This window comes from Panthera tigris, chromosome B3 (assembly GCF_018350195.1).
Source record: "Panthera tigris isolate Pti1 chromosome B3, P.tigris_Pti1_mat1.1, whole genome shotgun sequence".
In the NCBI taxonomy this organism is placed as follows: domain Eukaryota; kingdom Metazoa; phylum Chordata; class Mammalia; order Carnivora; family Felidae; genus Panthera; species Panthera tigris.
The window spans coordinates 117,308,038-117,329,690 of record NC_056665.1 but is presented as its reverse complement, the minus strand read 5'-3'; the positions used below and the strand labels follow the sequence as shown (position 1 = coordinate 117,329,690).

At 49.6% G+C, this 21,653-nt stretch overlaps 1 protein-coding gene across 7 annotated transcripts in view; it reads left to right on the top strand.

Moving 5' to 3' along the window:
* Positions 1 to 21,653, top strand: part of DPF3 (double PHD fingers 3) — a 249,274-nt gene that overhangs the window by 149,305 nt on the left and 78,316 nt on the right. For all 7 annotated transcript variants that reach the window (XR_006218980.1, XR_006218978.1, XR_006218979.1 and 4 more), the window contains exon 6: positions 6,899 to 6,977. Coding sequence is in view for 4 of the 7 variants with exons in the window: in XM_042990039.1 (XP_042845973.1) it covers positions 6,899 to 6,977 (79 nt within the window). In the remaining 3 variants the exon portion in view is untranslated. The remainder of the gene's footprint in view (positions 1 to 6,898; positions 6,978 to 21,653) is intronic.

Below are 21,653 nucleotides of genomic sequence, written 5' to 3'. Positions count from 1 at the left end.
CTCTTCCTTGCTCTACCCCACCGCACACATACATATTTTTTTCTTCTCCACATCATTTATTTGTTGAAAAACTTGGGTGGTTCGTCTTGTAGAATTTCCCACATTCTAGGTTTGGCAGATTGGTGGTATTTAATGTATCCTCTTTATTTTCTGAAAACTGGTGGTTTGATTAGAGACTTGATTAGATTCAGGGTATTTGTGTATGTGTAAATTTTTTTTTGGTGGGGCAAGAATCTTCCCTGTGCTTCTTATTGCATTACATGAGGAGGTACATGTTGTCCAGCTGTTCTGCTCTTGGGGGAAAATGGACCAGTGGATTTGGGTATTGTCAGCCTGATCTCTCCTTAAAAGGTTCCCCATCAAGTTTCCATCTGGTTGCTTCAGCAGCCATGGGTAAACTTGCCTAGACCCATGACTTCACTGGGGGCTACAAAATAGTGAATACCCAATTCTGTCCTTGGAGGAGGCTTTAGGATTTCTGGGCCTTTTGCAAACTCCAAGAGCTGTGTGCCTCCAGGCTTGCTTCTATCCCTTCCCTCACCCCAAACCAAAGTTCCTTGAGTAGATTGTAGAGAGTGGTCCTCTTCATGTTTTCTCTATTCCTAAGCTAAATCTAGATGATTGAACTCAAAAGCGCATGGATATGAGCTGGGTGTCTCCTCTGTAAGAACACAGCAGTGACAGCAGCAGTCACTGTGTACTCACCGTGTACTTTCTGGACACTGGGCCATGTGATGAGGCTCTTTACAATGAAAACTTAGAATACTGCCAGTTCCAAGTAAAATGTGCTGTAAATGTCAAATATGCCCCAGATTTTGAACATTTAGTAGGAAAGAATGCAAAGCATCTCATGAATATTTTTCTATTAATATGATAATAGTTTGGATATCGTGGATTAAATAAAATATGTTAGTAACATTAATTGTACCTGTTTTTCTTTTTACTTTTTTTGAAAAATGTGGTTACTAGAAAATTTGAAATGACGTGTGTGGCTCATGTTATATTTCTATTGGCCAGCACTTCTTTCGTTCCCATAAACTGGTATTATTACTCTCAGAGAGATTAAGTAACTTGCTCAAGGTCGTCTAATCTAGTAAAAAAGAAGTCAGGAGGCACCTGGGTGGCTCGGTTGGTGAGTGTCTGACTCTTGATTTCAGCTCAGGTCATGGTCCTAGGGTTGTGGGATCAAGCCCTGCATTGGGCTCATCACTGAGCATGGAGCCTGCTTGAGATTCTCTCTCTGTCTCTCTGTCTCTCCCTCTCTCCCTCCCTCTACCCCTCTCCCCTGCTTGCGCACACTCTCTCTCTCTAAAAAAAAAAAAAATAATAATAAGATTAAAAAAAATGAATTTAAAAAAAGTCGGGATTTGAACACAGGTCTGTGCTTTTGCCACTGAGTCATGCCTGGCCCCGTGCCCATGATATGGCCAAAGACCAGCATGTTGAATGAATGACTGAATGATGAGAAAGAAAGGAAAGCTATATTTCAACTTTGTGGGAGTTGAGAGCAGGCTTGAACACAGGGAGCTGGATGGGGCGTAGACTAATTCCAGGCCTACTAGCCATGGGGCCGCTGAAGGGCTCTATGTTGTGCAGTGACACTGTGCACCTGTCACCCATGGTGGAAGCCATGTGATGACCCAGAAGAGTGTGGGTGAACCTGCCTATGCTGGAATAAAAGTGTGAAGCTGCCTCACCCACAGCCTCAGTTAAACTACCCTTTTAAGTGGCATATTCAAGCTGCTGCTGGTTCCTAGAGAGCATTTCTGTTGTGAGGACTGAAAGCAGCAAGGCCATACACACACTCAATGTGTGGCTCCTGGACTGCAGCCTCAGGATCACCTGGGAGCTTGTCAAACATGCCAGACCCTGGACTCCACCCTAGATGGACCAAATTAGAGCCTGCACTTTGACAAGATCCCCAGGTGCTCTGTGTGCCCACTGAGGAAGCCAAGGGTAAGGTAGTGATTGTAAGAACAGCCTCTGCCTTGTTTGAACCAGGAGTTCAAATCCCAGCTCCACCATTTATTTACTAGACATTGGGTGAAGTAATGTTAACCTCATCATCTTGATAAAATTATGTAAGCACTCTGGGCCTCAGTTTTTCATAATTAAAATGTGAATAATAATACACAGCCGATTCTGAGTGCTTAATAAAGGCTAGACATTGTTCAGAGGGTGTAAAGGAACAACTCTTGGAGCTTTGACAATGGAGATACCCTGAGGGGTGAGGGAAATTCAGGCCCAACAATTAATGACTGTGTCTATGGTAACTTTAGCCCAAGAAATCCAGGCTCTTTAAAATTCATGAAATTGCTGGAAGGCATCCATGTGAGTATTATCAATCAGTCAATCAATCAATCAGTAACCATGTATTGATGCACAGTGGTGCAGTCCAATGTTTCTCAAACTGTAATGTGCATACGAAGCACATGGTGATCTTGTTAAAGTGCAAATTCTAACACAGTGGGTCTGGGGGGTGGGGGGGAGGGCTGAGATTTTGAGATTTTGCCTGGTTAACAAGCTCCCAGGTGATGCCAGCTCTGCTGGTCTGAGGGCCACACTTTAAACAGCAAGGATGTGGAGCTATGGTTCTCAGGGTTTTTGGTTTTGTTTTGTTTTTGCAGGGGCGTTTCTCAGGAATTCTTTACTGAAAAATTACTGAGAGCCCCCCAAAGCTATTGTTCTGGTGGTTTATAACCAGTGATACTTACCATACTAGAAATTAAGGCAGAAAAAAATGTTAACCTTCAGAATACACCAGCACACGGAGTGATGACATTATCATGTCAGGTAGCCGCAGGAAAACTCTCACCGTGCACTTGTGAGAGAATTGAGAGTGTAAAGTTTCAAGTAACATTCTAGTGCTATTTGGTACTGTTACGAAAATAGTTTTGATAGCAGAAAGGGTCTCAAAAATCCCAGGGAACCCTGGACCATCACTTGAGAACAACTCTTATAGAGGAACTAGCTCTCTGAGTGTGTGCTAGTCGAGGGTCTTTTAATTGCAAGAAACGCAACAGCTTCGGCAAAAATATGGAGTATTTGAAAAGCTGCTGGGTCATTGCCCCAAATATGAGCAATCTTTGAAGATGCAACCCTTAGGAAGGGCAAGAAAATGGCAGGGACTTAGGACTGGGAAAGAATAAGGAACCCAGGCAGCGGGTGGCCTCTACTTCTTTATTTTTCTACCAAAAGATGATTTCCTGCTTCTCTGTGTGCATGGCTTCCTAGCTCCTGAATAGATGGGTTGCCAGTTCAAGTGTGTGTGCTCACCACTGGAGTCATTTTCCAAGCTCCAAATCCTTTATAGGTAGAATCTGATTGGCCCAGCTTAGGTCATGTGACTCCTGAGCCAGCCAATCCACTGTGGCCAGTGGGGCTGGGCTATGTGGTACAATCATGGCTGTCGTGGCTTACCAGTATCTGAATGATGAGGAGTGGAATGGGGTGGACAGTTCTCAGAGAGGGAGGACTGGTTTCTTTTGGACAGTCAGCTTTAAAATTTTAGAGAACAGAGTCTTGAAACCTAGGTCCTGCTCCTTCTACTGACCCTGTGACTGTGGACGAATCATAAACCCTTTTAGAGATAGTTTCATCGAGTGCCAAATGGGAATAATGTTACCCTCTGTAACTCACGCTGTATTATAGGAATGAATTGAACTAATACACGTGCAAGAGCTTTGGATGCTGTGTGCCCAGCATAGATCTAAGTGTTGGGGGCTCATAATAACGTATGAAATGCCGTCTTTGCTTTTAAGGACCTCGGGATTAAATTGAGGAGAAAATACTAATAGCCATGATACAATTAGAAAACAGCAGGCTTCTGCCTGTGCACTAACAAAATGCAATAAAAGTTCGGAGGAGAGAGAAGAGATCAGCTTGGGCAAGAAGGGGAAATAATTTATCGAGCACTTCCTGTGGACGGGGCGCAATCCCCTGTGGTTTCACACGCTCTTGGCGCAAACGCTCTCAGCAACTCTGCACTAAAGGTGTTTCTGTGCCCATTTTACAGTTGAGAAAATTAAAATTTAGAGAAGTAACTTGTCTAAAGACACATATGGCTGGTGTTTAAACCTATGCCTGTCTGACTTTAACGCTGATGCTCTTTTTACGCCTCAATTTGGCAGGAGGAAGGTTCTTGGAGGAGTGGATGTTAGTGGGGCTAAAGCATGGACCAGTGTGGGTGGCAGAGCAGAGGCTGGTCCCTGACAGGGATCAATAAAAACAAAGACAAGGACATAGCATGAGCATGAGGTGAACCTGATGGATTTAGCACCAGGTTGCTGTTGGATGTGTCAGTGGTCTTTAGATGGCAATGAATGAATGAATGAATAAATGACTATGGGCTCTGTCATTTACTCCTTTTGTCTAACTGGTCTGGGGGTCATGCATTTGGATTGGGAAGGGCAGTGCAGAGGTAGGACCCCAGCTGGTGGATTCTTGGAGCAGTTCAGGGGCCCGTTGATGAGCTCCTGGATTAAAATGTGGAATAGAAGGGAAATGCAAAGCCCAAGATGGCCTTGGAGGGAAGAAACCGTAGCACTTGGGTAGAAAGAATGAAGGAGAAGGACTGAAGATGATTGACTCGCTGACTGACTGATTGATTCAGCAAAGGTTTATTAAGTGCGCCTTCAGTGGCTGGCCCTGTGCCAGGTTCTGAGTATAGCGTGGCCCACATAGATGTGTTTTCTATATTCTTGTTGGGGAGACAGAATAATATAATGTCAGACGGTGCTAAGTGCTGGGACCAAACAAAGCAGGGCAGGGAGAGGAGAACGATGGAGTAGGGTGTGAGTGGATATAGGTTGGTCAGGGAGGGCTTCTCTGAGGACGTGACCCCTGAAAAAGACCAGCAGGATTCTGAGTTTCCAAGTTTGGGCGATTCCAGGAGACCCTAGGAGTAACGCTGCCACAGGAAGAGTTCCCTGCACGTGCCCATTTTGCAGTTGAGGAAACCAAGGTGCGAGGAGAGTGTGGAAGTGACCTCGCTGGTCAGCCCTGCAGAGTGAAACCCGACCCTGGCTTTCAGTGGGCCCCTCCCCCTCCTGCTGGCCGTCCCCCAGGAGTGCACACTGTCCTATCTCCTCCTCTTCTCCCAGGCGGTATTTTTAGTCTCTCAGAGCCCCTTCCCCGCGTCTGCTGCTGGCTTGTCATTCTGCTTCACTTGCTTTCACCTGCTCCAGGCGGCTGTGACAGGGCTGCGGGCTGCACACGTCAAGCTGTCCCTGGCTTCACCGTGGGGGCGTGGGGGGGGGGTGGCGGCGAGGGCAGCTGAGGGTGACCAGCCTCCGTGTCGTCGTCCTGGGCAGGCAGGGAGGCCTGTCAGTGCCTGGGGGTGACCGCAGTACCTCACAGCTCCCTCTTCAGGTCAACTCTGAGTGATGAGGGCCAGGGGAGGGGGCCGCTGGCTGTCACCCCGGCCTTGTGCCCGGATGGGGGGTGGGGAGGCAGAGAGGCAAAGCGGTGGGAGGGAGGGAAGGAGGGGGGTGGAATTCTGTAATTTGTTTTGGAGAGAGACAAGCTGAGGCGATGGTGGAGGTGGTAGCTTAGCAGGTGGTGTTGACTGTGAAGTGTGTGTGTTTTTTGAGAGTGTGTGAACATCACAGGCCTGGGGTACAGGCCTTTCTGTTGTGAAATCCCCAGTGAGTGAGAGAGTGTGCGTGCCTGTGTGTGTGTGTGTGTGTGTGTGTGTGTGTGTGTGTGTGTGTGTCAGCCACAGGCCTTTTGACCCTGAAATCTCCAGGGCCACTTGTCCAGGCCCAGCCCAGGGGACTGCCCCGTTTCCCCCCCGCACCCCAGGTGGCTGCCATGTTTTATTTCTCATCTGCTGCGTCTCCTTCTCTGTCCCCAAAGACCCCAGCAGGCCCTTTCCCTGGTTGGGCGTTTACTGCTACTCATTACCAGAGAATGACCCGGAGGAGGCCAGGGTGCTACCCACGTGACCATGTGGGACTTATAAAGGTTTAAAAATAAACCTTGCCGCGTTCTGTAGCCACCGTCCTGGGGCTGCAGAGTTGCCAGCACCCTCTTGGCTGCTCTCCTCTATCTTTGGAGGTAGAGCTCAGCCCAGCCCCACCCCTGGGTACGCCGACCCTTTCTGGAGGTGCACGCAGGGTGGTGGTATCGGGAGTCCAGCCCCAGGAGACTGTGAGGCGTCAAGGTCTCTGTCACTGGCTGGAGGCCTGAGGCAGACCACACAGGGAGGCCTCAGCTGAAGCTCACCCCCACAGGGTAGGCCGAGCAGGCCAGAGGGAGCTCCGTGCCATGCCCGGGCTCACGCCCTAGGCCCAGATGCCAGGCCTGGCTGGCTCTTAAGAGACTTGCAGGGGACAGCGTGCGCCTGGGGTGATGACTGCGGGCGCACGGCCTCTGCTCCCGATCTGCCGTCATCCGGTCAGCTGAGGGGAGCGGGGTGGGCATCTCCCTGTGGGGTCGACGAAGCTAGAAGGCTAAGCGGTTGGAGGAGGGGGTCCTTGTGGCAACAGTAGAGTAGGGGGATCGGGCAGATGTAGGCTTTGCAGTCAGACTGTCGTTTCCGGCCTGGCTCCGCACTTGGTAGCTGAGTGACCCTGGGCAAGCTACTTAACGGGCTGCTGCCTCGGCCTCCCGATCTGTAAGACGGAGGTCATAGTAGGACCTCTCTTGGAGTTGTGAACATTTAATGAGATGATATGCGTGACTAGCTGAGTGTTCTGGGGCAAGTTACCTGGGCCTCTCTGGGCCTCAAGTTTCCTGGCCTGTAAAATGGGGTCGGTATTGGTTCAAATGTTGTGAGGAAGATTGATGAGGAGATGTAGGTGCGATGCCCAGGGCCTCACAGAGTGTGGGCTCAGGAGCTGTTGTAACCGTTACGATAACAAGCCTCCTGGTTCCGCCCCCCCCCTTGTCTCCCCAGGCCCGTGGCTCTGCAGGTGGCAGGAGGAGGCACGACGCCGCCTCTCAGGAAGACCATGACAAACCTTACGTCTGTGACAGTAAGTACGGCAGATGCCGCCTTCCTGCCCCTGCCCCCAGCACCCCCTTCCCTGTGCTTCCCTGGCTGTCCGCCCCCAGCCTCGGCCTCACTGGCTCCTCCTCTTGGGCCTGCACCCCAGCTCGCATGCCTGCCCTGTCAGCAAAGTCACCACCTCCCGCTGCTGCCACCCGCCCGCCCAGGTGTTTGTGCATGAGGGACAAGCAAGTCAGGGAGGCCTCCTGCCTTTGATGCCGGCCCCCTTTCTCTGGCAGTGCCTCCTTGGTGGCTTTCTTCTGGCTCTCTCTCTCTCTCTCACTCTCTTGGTCTCCTGAAGATTCATCCTCTTTCTTTCTCTGTTTCAGAGACTTACAAACAAAAGCATAACTCAAAGCCCTCCACCAAGGTACTTGGCTTTTCATGTTTCCCTTTAATTTCCTTCTCCCTCTCCCGTCCTAGGTAGGGCGAGTTATGAATCTTTCTCTGACGACGACTTAGCTTAATAAATGGCCCTCGATCCATCTCCAGCCTTTCTTGCTCGCTTCAGAGGCGTCTCTTGGACAAGGACGGCCCAGCTCCTGGGTTTAGGGGGCGCAGACAGAGCTGGGTTGGGGCTGAGGGAGAGCAGGAGCAGGGGCAGCGGGTGTGCCTCCAGAAACCTTCAGCCTTCGGAGGGATGGCCGTCAGCTCGAGAGCTGTTCTCTTTCTCACCCACCAGCGCGCTGGGGGGTGGGTTTAAAATCCTTGCCCTACTTTTCTTCTCACTGGATGGGGTGCCATCCCTCCTTCCACAACAAGGACAGCCCTCGAAGCCACACTCTCTGACCGTCTTCCCCTCCTGTCTTCTCCCCTCCGAGGATGCAGAGCGGTGCCACAGGGGAAGGGCTGCGAGGTGGCTCAGGCAGGGCCCTGGCACGGTGGGTCTTCCAAGGCCGTCCTGCAGTGTCCGCCGTCTCCGTGGAAGCAGAGGGCGAATGGGGGCGAGGGGGCTCAGGGAGCACTTCGGGGGTGGTGTCCTTTTCCTCCCTCTTCACTGGCCTCTTTTGATTTCAAAAAGTTGTTCTGTGCCCGGTGGGGTGACAGCTGGTTGGAGAACATTTTGCTAGAAGAACTCAAACTCCATGACCCCCATTTGGCTGCTTAATACACCGTGCAGATGGCATTGCTGAGACAACTCCTGCAGGTAACATGTCCCTCCCAAAGTGGTTTCTGGTCCAGGATGAGGAGGGAGCAGGGCATGGGGTCTGATGTCTCATGACAGTATCAGGAGGTGCCTGCTTTGGCCTGGGTCTTGCCTCCCAGAAGGGGCTCCGTTTTGTTCTGCTGCATAAAAGCCCGAGCAGGTGAGCCCTGTGGGAAGGGTCCTTCCGACCCTCGTGGAGCAGGCTTCCCAGCTGTCTGGCTGGAGCAGCCCAGCTCTCAAGAATGCCAGCAGCTGCTCTGGGATTGGGGCATTGCCATTCGATTCCTCTCTTCCAAAGCTTTATTTTTGTCATGTGATTGTCTGCTCCCGTAGATGGCGGGGTTACTTTTTGCTCTATCTCTTTCGGCTTTCAGTGGATTCTCAGCCAGTAGTCCCCTGTATTCGCAGACACACCCCGTGTGCCCTTCCTCACCCACCTCTCGGTTTCTCTCTTCACTCTTTGTCTGCCGCCTGCCTCCTGACAGGTCACCTCCGCAGAGCTACCTTGTGGGTGTCCCTCTCGTGCCTGGCTCCCCTCTTTCTGGGTGAGGTGCTTGCATCCTGCCCGTTCCCCACCCCCCCCCCCCCCCAGCTCCTGTGGCTGTGATTAGGGACTCTCTTGTCATTCGCTGTTTCCTGTTCCCATCTCCACAGTCTCTTCCTCCTTCTGCTTACCCTGTGATGCTTGGGAGGTCTAAACAGAGGCCTGACGTTGGCTTTCTGGAAGTCTCAGCAGCTGATTCCTTGGCTCTGCCCACACAGGTGCTGCCTCCCTTTTCCTCCCTCAACGGACCAACGTCCACTGTAGATTGCCCTTCTCTCTTCTGGCCCTCTTAGGAAATTGTGTGGCAGCTTGGTGATTAATAGACTTTATTTTTATCTGGTGCCCTTCAGACAAGTGATCCTTTGGGATAGGAGTGACCTTTAGAGAGGTCACGAGGCCCACCCTCTACCCCCGAACTGAGCAAGGAATGCTTTTAATAATCTCTAATGCATCCTAAGTAGAGAGGTGTCTGGTCACCTCCTTGAGTGTCCCCAGGGATGGTGTTACGATAAGCTACCCTTTCTTCCATGATTCCAACTGTGCTCTGAATGATTGTTTTTCCTTAATAGGAGCTAATTTTTTTTTTTTTTACTCCTGTAGGCTCCCTTATCTTTTGTGCATCTTTTCCCAACAAAGAGGCACACTGAACATTTTGTCTATTCTGGAGGCTCTTTTAACATCCCCTTGTCTTTTTGGTTTATCCGGGGTCACATCCCATAACCTCTGTGATGGCCTGCTTTAAATTCCTTCCCAGATTTACATTTAAGCTCAGGGTTCCCACTGGAAGTAACACCAAGGCCAAGCGGCTCAGAGATTAACAGACACATTTCCTTGTTTATTTTACACATCGGCTCTTAATACAGTTCTCTTAATGTGTAGAGAACAGAAGTACTTGGCCACCCCATTGCCACACGACTTCCCATGCAGTGCCTGTCCTGACCCCTGTGCTGATGCCTCTCCAGGTGCGTGCTCTTTTCTACTTAATGCATCCGATTATTCCTTCTTCCATAGATCACTCTACATTTAGCCCTATTGAGTCTCAATAAAGAGATACAGTAATATGTGACTTCATTACACAAGATTTGATAAAGGCAAATTTAAAGACATTGCCCCGTGGTTGAATTCCATTCTTCACAGATTCGCCATCCCTGCTATTTTTGTGTTGTCTGTGGGGATTTGCGTGAGCCGGCCTCCATCTTTCGAATTATGTATGAAGATATTAGGCCACCTTGTATCCCACCACCTCTTTCTGGGTTTATGTGGGGGTAGTAGGAGCTATCTTTCAGATGTGATTACCTTTAACCCTGAATGGTTTATATTCCTAAATGTAGTTGTCCTATTATGTTCCTGGTCCAAGTATCCCTTTGCCGACGCGTGGCTGAAATGTTATCTTAGCTGCTAACTTCAGGTGATAGATAGTTTGCCTGTTCCTTTCATTCAGCCACTGAATTTATTCCATCTCAGAGAAATACTCAATCATCTGAACATAATTTATTTTTTACCCAATCCGTGGCATGTGTGTATGTGAATGCTTCATTTTCCAGCAAGTAACCAATCCCTATTAATTATCCTGAAAGTTCACCAAGCTTAAGGATTGTGGTTCTGTTTCTTCCCTTTCAGTGTCTTGCCAAAGAAAAGTGTTCATTACTCACAAACAGAGCAACTGAATATGACTTTGTGGGGAAGGCTGTCAGTGTTTGTCAAAGCATGGACCTGGGCCATTTGCACAGAGAGAACCTAGACACTTATTAAAATGTGATTCCCGGGCCTCATACCAGACCCCCTCCATCAGAACCATGGGGAGCAGACCCAAGAACCTGCATTTTTTTGACAGCTTCTCAGGGGATATTTCTGAATATGGACTTTTGACAGTGACTGGTCTACTTCATTCACATTCAAAGGCTTCTGGCCTCCGTCTGCTCAGCTCTTTTATTATTCCCTGCTTTTTGCATCTGAAAGTTCTAGAGTCTTCAGGAATTTTCCAGGTCAAGTGCCATAGGCTCACTTCACTGTTTTAGTTGGTCTCTTTAGAATCTTTCCTTTCCTGTTTTTATTCCCACCACCACCCCCCCCCCCAACATTGATCTAAAACTCAGCAGTCCCATATAAAGCTCAGCAATCCAGCACTTGGCTTTAATTTACTTAATAGCTTTAAATCCTAACAGTATCATTAGCCCCCTTTTAGAGGTGCGATGATGACTGGAGACAGACATATGAAAGCAATCCTTGGGTCGGGCTACCGGGACGTTCTAAATGTTTATCTCTTCTCTCCCCAACTGCTCCCTACCCTGAATTTTCTGTTAGCATCACTGGAGCTGACTCCAGATGAGACCCACTTTTCCATTGTCTATGTTCAAGAAACCTCATAGGAGAGAAGATGGTGGTAATGGGACGATAATCAGGGGGAGAGAGGGAGACCATTTGTCTCTAAGCATCAGCCATTTAGGGAGGAGCAAAGCACCCATTTACCCCTTTGCTGGGCACAGTGGAAGCAAGCTGTGAAGTTTTTTTTTCCCCCAGTTTTTAAAATATTTTTTTAAAAAATTAACTTTATTTTACTGCGGTAAGAATACTTAACATCTATCCTCTTAATAAATTATTAAGTGTACAATATATATTGCTGAGTCTAGGTATAATGTTGTACAGCAGATCTGAAAGGCTTATTCATCATGCTTGACTGAAACTTCATGCCCATTGGTTAGCAATTCCCTAACTCCCCTTCTGCACCAGCCCCTGGCAACCATCATTCCACTCTTTGATGCTATGAATTGGACTGTTTTGGATACCTCGTGTAAGTGGAATCAGGCAGTATTTGTCTTGCTGTGACTGGCTTATTTGCCTTAGCATAATGTCCTCAAGATGCATTCATGTTATTGCATATTGAGGGATTCCCTCTTTTTTCAAGATGAATACTATTCCATTGTGTGTATCTACCAAATTTTCTTTATCAGTTCATCTGTTAATGGACATTTAGGTTGTTTTCACATCTTGGCCATTGTGAATGGTGCTGCAGTCAACGTAGGGGTGCTAATATTTGAGATCCTGATTTCAGTTCTTTTGGATGCATACCCAGAAGTGGGGTTGCTGGATCCTGTGGTAATTCTATTTTTACTCTTTTTGAGGAACCTTAATACTTATTTTCCAGAGCAGCTGCACCATTTTGCATTCCCACCAACCGTATACAAGGGTTCCAGTTTCTCCACATCCTTGCCAACACCTACTTTTGTCCCCAGTTTTTCTGATCACAGTGTTAACTCTTGCTAATGGTGCTTACAGTGTGTAGGGCATTGTGCTAAGCTCGTTACATATGTTGCCTCTATAAATCCTCACAGTAACCTTGAGAGGGAGGGACAGTTGACCTTGATCTGCTGTGAAGAAGCTGGGGCTCAGAGAGGTGAAGGGACTTGTCCAAGGTCGCCCAGCTGGTTCATGCTGAAGCTGGTTCGTGAATCCTGGCTTCTTCAGCTCCGGAGCTGACATACCCCCAGGACACCCCCACACAAAGTGCTGGTGAAATATGCTCTCCTGACCCTGGAGTTTGGCTCTCCTGAGAGTTGAGGAGAAAACCTGTTTTAAAAGTGAATTAATGATCACACACATTTATGAGGTCAAGCCATGTCCACTGTTAACAGATGGCTTCTAGGTGTCAGTCCGGCAAGCTGGAATCAGGTAGTCGTGATAATTGATGTAGAATGGAATAGATTATATACTTTTAAACCTTTTACATTTGAATCTATTAAAATACACCCCCCCCCCACACACACACAAACTGGGGACTTAGGGTGGATTAGTGACAAAAAGCAAATAGACATGATCAAAGCCCTCGTGGGAGCCTGACTCACCTCTGAGTCACGTGGGGTATTCACACCTCAGGAATGGGTGCTCTCAACTCAGCCTCCCTATCAGTAAAAACTTTGTTCTCCACCACCCTCACCCCACAGACATGTATTTTTGATTGTGCAGCCCATGACCGAAAACATGGCCACTCCACAGTGTTGCCTCCCTTCTAGAAAGTCAGCGGGGGATGTCCAGTTGGGGCAGGGTCAGCATAGGGTTCGGGTCCCTTCCTCCTCTTCTTGATGGTGGAATAGTGGAGGGGGAAGGGTATGGAGCTAAAAGCAAAGAGTCTGGGGATCTGGTCCTGGTTTCAGCCTTCAGCAGCTAGGACGTCACTTTCCTGATTCGTCAACGCGGGGGCCCCTTTCTTGAGTCTCCAGACCTGCCCACACAGTGGGCTCCTTCCTTCCCAGGCAGTGACCTCACAAGGAGGCTCTTCGTCCTGGAGACGATGTTGGACTGCCATGCACAGGCTGAGGGGGTGTGTGGGATGGGTGGACTGGTGTCTGAGGCAGACACAGCTTGTGCCCAAGGTGGTCCCAGAAAACCTGCTTGACCTCAGCCTTCTAAAATTACTCTGGATTCCCCCATACCTGAGTGTACAGCGAGAACCAGATGACTCTGGCAGTCTTATTAAAAAAAATTTTTTTTTGAGGGCATTAAGGCCCTGCATTCTCTAAGGCTCATGTGCTTTTAGCTTGGAGCTGCAGTGGAAAAGCCAATAACGCGGCCTTCAGGCTGGCTGCCCTTGTCACTGAAGGGAAGCCGGGCTCATCACTCAGTTGTCCACACTATTATCTTGCAGGTCTTTGCATGGGGTGCGGCAGGGGAGGGTGGGAAGGGCTCTGTGCCCCAGAAACTTGATTTGTGGAGCAGGGCCTGTGGCATGGGATTGATCCCTGGAGACTGAGTGCATTCGTTACGGCAAAGCTGGGCCTGTTTAAATATTTAAATACCATCGTGTCGCGGACACAGGTTGCAAAGTGTCCCAGCAGAGCAGGCCACAGGCAGGGCTGAAGAGAAGCTGCAGTTTCTCTCTGCCCCCTTCACACCTGCATTTCTCTTCTTCCTTTGCTCCCACTGCCTGCCCTCCCCTCCCCAGGCTGCACCTCTGGAGCTTTCAACATTTGGTTTGCCTTTTTGGGGCTGTAACCCACACCCTCTGGAATTATTTTCTCCTCCAGCCAGAGCTTGTTCTCAGCTAGCTGTTGCTTAATGAAAACTTTGTGGCAAATAATTCCTCCCAAGATGTGGATGACCAACAACAGGATAGAAATTAACGTTTGTAGAAGTTTTTTTTTTTTTTAATATTTTTTTCCCTACGGAAATAGAATATATACTCATTGCAGAAAAATCAGAAATTGCAGATAATCATAAAGGAAAAATAAACATCACTCATAGTCTTACTCCTGAGAGGTAGCTTACATTCTAGTTTTGTATACTATTTGAGGATTGTGTCTCTGTTCCCCTCCCTCTACACACACACACACACACACACACACACACACACACACACAAATGTGTACACACAAAATGATACATACCATTTTAACCCATCCCCCCACTCAACAATACATGAAAAGCATCATTCCAGGTCAATAAAGACATTTTTATGACATTTTAGGGCTATATGGTGTTCCATTACGTGGACATGCCCCAGTTTGCTCAATCAGTGTTCCACTTGTTGGACATTTAGACAGTTTAAAGTTTGTTCGCTATTGAAAACAATATTGCAGCCATATCTTCACGTATGCTTTCATTATTTCGTAGAAGTAGAATTGTGAGGTCAGAGGGCCTGGTGCAAAGCCTTTGATTTCTCTTACTTCAAGTCATGGTGGGGGGTAAGGGAAGTAGGCAGCAAGGTCAGGGCCGTCCAGGTTAGAGAGAGCTGGATGAGGAGGAACGTGCACTGACTTTGGAGTGAGAAAAAGCCGAGGTCAAATTGTGGTTCTGCTGCTTGTTAGCTTGTTATCTGGGACTTTCTGAGAAAAATTCATTTTGCTGCTGGGAGCCTCCGTGTCCTCAGCTGTGGAGTGGGGATAATACTGGTTGGGAAAGGTATATGTGATACTGTGCATAAAAATGCACATGATATGTCCTGAAGGAAGGTTTCTTCCTCCTTTGCCTGTTCCTTATTTCCTCTATCTTCAATAGAGTTGGAAAGATAAGGCTGATATCATAGAGATAACACCCCATCAGGAAAATTTCATTGAGTAGGTTGAGAGCACTGTCAGAATTCAGGGGAGGGAGTGGCCAGGGGGTGGGAGCTGGTATGTCAGAGGGTGTCTCCCTAGGATGCCCAGCAGATCCATAGTGAATGAGTATTGACTTGATTTTGTTCTCTAGGGATGGAGGGGTATGTGTGGGAGTTGGTAGGTGGGTGGGCTGGGGGAGGTAATCAGTAAGAGCAGAAGTTTGTTGACTTATGGGCCTGGAATGTTCTATGGGTTTTATCTATATTAATTCTTTAACCCTCAAAAAAGTGCCGTGAGACAGATAGTATGATCATCTCCATCCTACAGATAAGGAAACCGGGGAGAAGAGAGGTTAATTAAGTTTCCTGAGGTCACATAGCAAATAAATGGCAGAGCCAGAATTTGATCTCAGTCAGCAATGCCTCCCTCCCTCCCCTGCAATGTCTCCTCACCTCCTGCATCACTCACTTGTTCTTGGAATCTACCTTACCTTGTACATACCTTTGTGTAGGCCACCTGTCCCGTTGGATGATAGCAATCTCTCTGTCTGTCTGTCTGTTCTTCAGGCTGGAAAGGGAGCCTTCAGAGGGCAGGAGCTATGCTACATTCATCCTCCATCCCAGCCCCAGCACAGTGGTTGCTCCCAAAATGTTGATGAACGTGGGATGCATGTAGCACGACAAGAGGGAGACCAGCTTGGCCAGAGCCGAGCATTTGGGTAGGGAGATTGGGGGGCACGGTGTTGGACAAGGGTACTGGGAATGCCAGACTGATTTGCTTAGAGGTTGGCCTGCATAGTCAGTGGTGAACATGATGATCCAGACACATCTCTGGAAAGGTTAATCTGGAGAAGCAGGTGTTCAGGGGAGAGAGCCTAAATGAAGCTTGATGGCTGAGAAGGAGATAGGAGAAGACACGAAGTCTGGGTGATGATGACCGCAGGAGCAAAGTAGGCAGGGCAAACGAGCAGGGCTTTATGGATGAAAAGCCTGCAGAACCTGGCAGAGGACAGATAAGATGTGGGGCACGGGGGAGAGGGAGGCGGCAACGATGACTCTTGAAGTCTTGAGCTTGGGTCATATAGACATGAGGGAGGCTTAACTAGAATATGCTAGAGGAGGAGGTAATTTTGGAGAGTGATGGAACTTTGACATCGGAGATTGTGGAAACAGGACATGTGGGCAGAAATGTTTAACACATGCTAATGGACATTTGTTTCCCTGAAAGAAGTGGGGCACTTACATCAATATTGTAGGTGGAAGGGTGCCTACCTCAGGTAAGGGTCAGTGAGACATACTGGATGGGTCGGGACTCAGAAATAAAGCCTGCTCTGGGGTGCCTGGGTGGCTCAGTCAGTTAAGCATCTGACTTCAGCTCAGGTCACGATCTCGCGGTCTGTGAGTTCGAGCCCCGCGTCGGGCTCTGTGCTGACAGCTCGGAGCCTGGAGCCCGCTTCGGATTCTGTGTCTCCCTCTCTCTCTCTGCCCCTTCCCCTGTTCATGCCCTGTCTCTCTCTGTCTCAAAAATAAATAAACATTAAAAAAAATTAAAAAAAAAAAAAGAAAGAAAGCCCGCTCTGAATCCGAGATGGCATTTATGTCAGAGATTCACCCAGAGATCCCGAGGGAGAGCACACTAGACAGATTCCCAAATGTTGGGGGGCTGCCATGCATTATGGTAATATGTCTATAATTTTTTTAACCTTTCTTTATTTTCCCCAGAAATGTTGACAATTATGTTTATTACTTAAACGTTTACTGTATGATTAAAAGAAGACTTATATTTTGCCCTTTAAGTACATTAAGGGTATGCTAGCGTAGGACTCACTAGAATAAGAAATGAAGATACGGCCTCTACAAGGGGCGCCAGAAGATGGTTCTTGAATCAGAAGTCCAGGACTTGAACCTGCGGCCTCGGGCAGATCCCAAAACCTCTCTGAGCTTTACTTTCTTCTCCTGTCAAGTGAGGACAATGAGATTCACCTTAGAGGGTTTCCAAGAGGGTTAAATGAGACTACGCATAAAAACAATTAGCTCACTGTCTGTTTCATAATTGTGCTCAATACTTACTTTATGCCAAGCCAAGAAAGGGTACTTATCTCACACCGAACTTGGGTCCCCAGTTCTGGTCTGTGCACCGGCCGTCGGAGTTGGCAGGGACCAGAGAAGCCAGGGAGCATAGCTAATGGTGGATATTGGTTTATGTGCTAGTCACTTTATAGGGATGAGCTCATTCAGTTCTCAGAGCACCCATCTAAGATACGAACTCTTATCATCCCCATTTTCCAGACAAGCAGACTGAGGTTTGGGGAGATGAAGTACCCTGCCCAAGGTCACACAGACAATGAGCTGACCCCGGAAGGCAGGCCCCACGCTTTCCCAGAACTCTGTTACCCTGCTTCTCAGCAGGGCAGGAAAGAGTCCCACTAACACATTTAATGCATTGATTTTGGGAGTTTCTGCATTCTCTGCTGGGGATCCGAAATCAGGTTATATAGTATTTAGAGATGAAAGGCTTGTTGCTTTATCTCTGTTCTTCCTGTTTTTTAAAAGCCGGAGTCATATTCATATACCGCAAATTCCTAAAATAAGCAGAATGCCCTCCCTCCGTGGAGACACAGGACTTGCGAATCACTGGCATTTGGTAGATCCTGGCTCTGGGCTCCTTCCTAATACATGGGTCAGTGCCAGGCCCCAAGGAATGTGGCTTTGAAAAATCAGGATGTTACATCCCACCCCTATCCCATCCCCCTGTGTTTCTATCCGGAAGAATTCAGTTTAAAATAAGCACCAAGTGTGGCCTCGAAGAAGAAATGAAGCCACAGGAAGGCAGCTGCTGACCTGGCTTGGTAGGGGAAGGAGAGGGGTGGAGGCAGCCCTGGGTGGATCCTTAGGCTGCAGCCTATGCTGGTTTTGTATCGGAGTTGAGGGACTCATTGCTTCAGGAGGCCTACAGGCCTCAGAGAGCCCAGAGCAAACAGAATCATGAAGTGCTAGAATCAAAAGACTTGCAGATCATCTGATTCAACTGTCCTGTGTTGCAGATGGGGGAAACAAAGGCCCAGAAAAGTATGGAATTTGTCCAAGGGTGCACAGGGGGTTAGTAGGAGAGCCAGGGCCTGACCCCAGGCCTGCCGAGGGCCACCCACACTGCTGGCCTCCGGGCTTCTGGGAGAGGAGGAGTGGCCCCCCTGGACCTGCCCAAGAGGAGCTTCTTGGTGCCTACACGTTGCAGGACCTGGACTATTCTTACCATTTGAGCTCAGTGGAGCCATCACTGGCTCTTAGAGTGAGGCCTAGGCATTTAAAATAGAGGAGGGGCACCTGGGTGGCTCAGTTGTTTAAGTGTCCAACTTCGGCTCAGGTCATGATCTCACAGGTGATGGGTTGGAGCCCTGCATCAGGCTCTGTGCTGATGGCTCGGAGCCTGGAGCCTGCTTCCGATGCTGTGTCTCCCTCTCTCTGCTCCTCCCCTGCTCGTGCTCTATCTCTCAAAAATGAATAAACATTAAAAAAAAAAACAACCCTCATGCAGTGTTAGAGTAAATTAAACGTGTACTTAAAAAAAAAATAGTCACAGGGTCATCGACTTGCATGAGTATGCAAGTCTGATGTGGTGGCTTTTTGAAGTATCCCTGAGTTTTGTCCCAAGCCAAGGCATGGCAGGGCTTTTCCCACTTGGAGCTTCTCCCCACCCTGGGAATTGGTTGTAGGTGTTCCTCCGTCCCCCAGATGGTTCTGCAGAGGGAAGTCAGGAAGGTGCAGGGAGCCCCAAACATCTATGAACCGGCCTGGCAGGGTAGGAATCTCCTGTCAAAATGGCCTCCTTTTGTATGTGTCCTGGGCCCAATGGGACATAGGATTCTACTCAGAAGGGCCGAATGGAAGAGAACTGGATGGCGGAATGATTAAGGAGGTGTGGGCAGGATAGAAGTGCTGACAAAGGAGAGGCGGAGCCCTTCTATCTGGGGTGCCAAGGAGCAGGGGGAGGACACGCAGTGCCCAAGAGAGGGGGGAGTACCTGTGCCAGCACGCTGCCCAGGCAGGGACGGCAGGGCACAAACCCCCATCTTCCTTCTTCTCACCCTCTGTCCTCTTGCCAGTGCCTCCCGCTGGCCAAATGCCACGAGAAGCAGAGGGCGAGAGGCCATAGAAGTCAGCCCCAGGCACTGGGAGGGGCGTCGAATGGAGAATCACTAGTGCACCTTTCAGTCATGTGCTTCAAAGTCAGGCAGACCTGAGTTCAAATCCTGGCTCTGCCATTTAGGGAGTTGCTTCGATGCCCTAAGACTCCGTTTCCTCATCTGTAAAGTGGGGATGACAGTCCTTATCCTGTGAGCTGCTATGAGATTCAATGTAGGACTGTGTGCCTACCTCGCGGTCTGGAAGTGTGATGCTTTGGAGGCATGGGCAGAAGACGGGCACCGCTGGGTCGATTTTACAGATGAGGGAGTCGGGCTGCAGCGAGAGGGAAGTAGCATGCTCGCGTTGTATGAAAGTGCCACTGGGCAGAACTGGGAATGAGATGCGGCCCGGTGACTCCCAAGGCCCAGGCTTTGTCTCTTGGACGCTCATCCCGTAATTGCTTTCAGTCGCTGCTTTCAGTCTCTCGGAAACCACTGGCTCAGATACCCACTGCGTGCTCCAAGTTGGGCTGATGAAAATGTGCCAGAGTCATTAAGTTATCAGTGGGGAAGGCGGCTGCTTCTCCCCTGCAGGAAGGCTTCTGCTGTCTGCTGCAGCCGGCTTTGTTCACACAAACTGCCCCTGATTCTCCCCCCCGACCCCCCGCCTCCTCCTCTGCCTCCTTGCCCCACTCTACTCCCCCAGATAAGGAGTGAGTGGGGTAGGATTGGGGGGTGGGTGTGCTGCAAATATTCCGGGGCAACACTGAAGGTATTCATAACTCCAGACAGGAGGTCCTACCTGGAGACTCCAGCTCTGGATTGGGAAGTGGGCACACACTATTTCTGCGGCTTGACAGATGGATCCGCCCCAGGGGAAGGAGAGGGAGGAAGGCAAGCTGGACCTTCCTTATTGTCACAGCCGGTCCTCTCCACGAGCGCCGTGCCAGGAACACAAATCCAGGTGCATGCTTGCCAAGGTGAAAAGAAGGGCCTCAGGTTGTGCCCATGCAGGGTTGACTGGTCCCTGGGGCGAGGGATTCAGAGGCGCGTGACGCAAAGGAGAGGGCCCTGGGGAAGGAGACTGGGGCGGGGGTGCGGGGGGGGGGATGGGGGCACAGCCCTCCCTGAATGCTTCAGCAGTCTTAGGGCTCGGTCTGATTCCGCACGGCAGAGAATTCCAGAGTGAGATTGCCGAGGAGGTAAAAGGAGAGCAGATGGTTCTAAGACTTTATTTTCAGAGGCTATTTTCCCCACCCTCTTTTTCTTGCAACTCCATCACCCCTGACTTCAGAGGAGAAATGACTAGATACTCCCCCCCCCCTCCCCTTTTGGGTTTCTTCCCTCTGCCGATCCGCTTTGATGGCAGTAGTGATAACAGCCGACAATGGCTGACACTTGCTAGGAGCCAGGCACGGTTTTAAATGTATTCTTTCATGAAACCTCACAATGTGAAGCAGATGTGCTGTTGCGATCATCCCCGTTTTCCACAGAGGGTGCTGAGGCAGAGAGGTTTGGCACCTCACCCCAGATCACACGGGCGGTTGGTAGCAGACGAGGCAGGGATTTGAATCCAGGCAGTCCAGATCCAGGGTGTCCTCTCACCCACCACAGAGAAACCGTCTCTCTGAAGGCAGGCCCAGCCCAGAAGTAGGCCAGAGGAGTGGGTGGCACAGAAATGACCATGGCTGCGTGGTTAACTTCTCTGGCCAGACTTCCTGTGTTACCCCAGAGGGGCCTTTTACTGCCACTGCAGGGCTGCTAGGGTCCTGTGTTCCACGCCACAGCTCCTGTCCTATCAGGGCTGTTGGGTTGGTTGTTGGGAGCAACTTAGTCCCTGGTCTCTGGACGCCAGCCCTAGGTTTCCAGGACCAGGTACGCGACTTATGGGGCCCAGTGCAAGATGAAAAGGAGGGGCCCTTTGTTCTACGCCTATTTACAATTTCAAGATGGTGACAGCAAAGGATTAGCCCAAGTGTGGGGCCCTTCTGAGCACGGACCCTGTCTGAACGCACAGGTCACACGCCCACGAAGCCGGTCCATCAGTGTTTGGAGCAGCAGGGACATAGAATAGAATAGGGCTGGGTTTTCCTTTTCTTCTAATCCAGTCAAAGTAGGATTTCCAAGGCATTTCTTTCCATCCAAACGTAGCAGTTTGATCCAGATACAATTCCACCAAAATAAATCTCAGAACTCTTTTGTCCCTAGGATGAAGTCATTCAGTGGCCTGGCACTTGGGTTAGAAGCTTCGTTTTGGGGTCAGGCATCTTGCTGTATTATCTCCAATCCCTCCTAACCCTGCCTTTCAAACTCCCCCTCACTCCTGCCCCCTTCCCGTTGGCCTGTGAGGCTGTTCTGGGATCTGCCCTGGTAGAGAACAAGCCCCAGTCAGCCTCCCTGACCCACAGTCCCATCCGCCCCCCAGCCTCACTGGTGGAGCCACGCCGGAAGGAATGGTCTGTCAGCCCTGTCACCCCACCCCATTCCTCAGGAGCATCCTAGGCCTCTGCAGTCTTGTCTTGTCCTCCATGAGGCTGAGGATTCCCTTCTCAGGAGGCTGAGGTGGCCTCCTGGCTCTCAAATCCAGTGGTCTCTTTTCAGTCCCCATCTTTCTTGACCCTTCTTAGGCGCTTGACTTTATCCTGGCTCTGCCTCTGTGCCCAAGGCTACTCATCTGTAAAATGGGGACTTGGGTTGCCGTGAGCAAATTTACCTGAAGCACGAGAGCAAGCCTGGCCCATGGCACACAGTCAGTGGCTGTGAGCAGTGGCTGTGACCGGTGGTATCAGTGGTCCTGTCATCTGGAAAGCCTACCT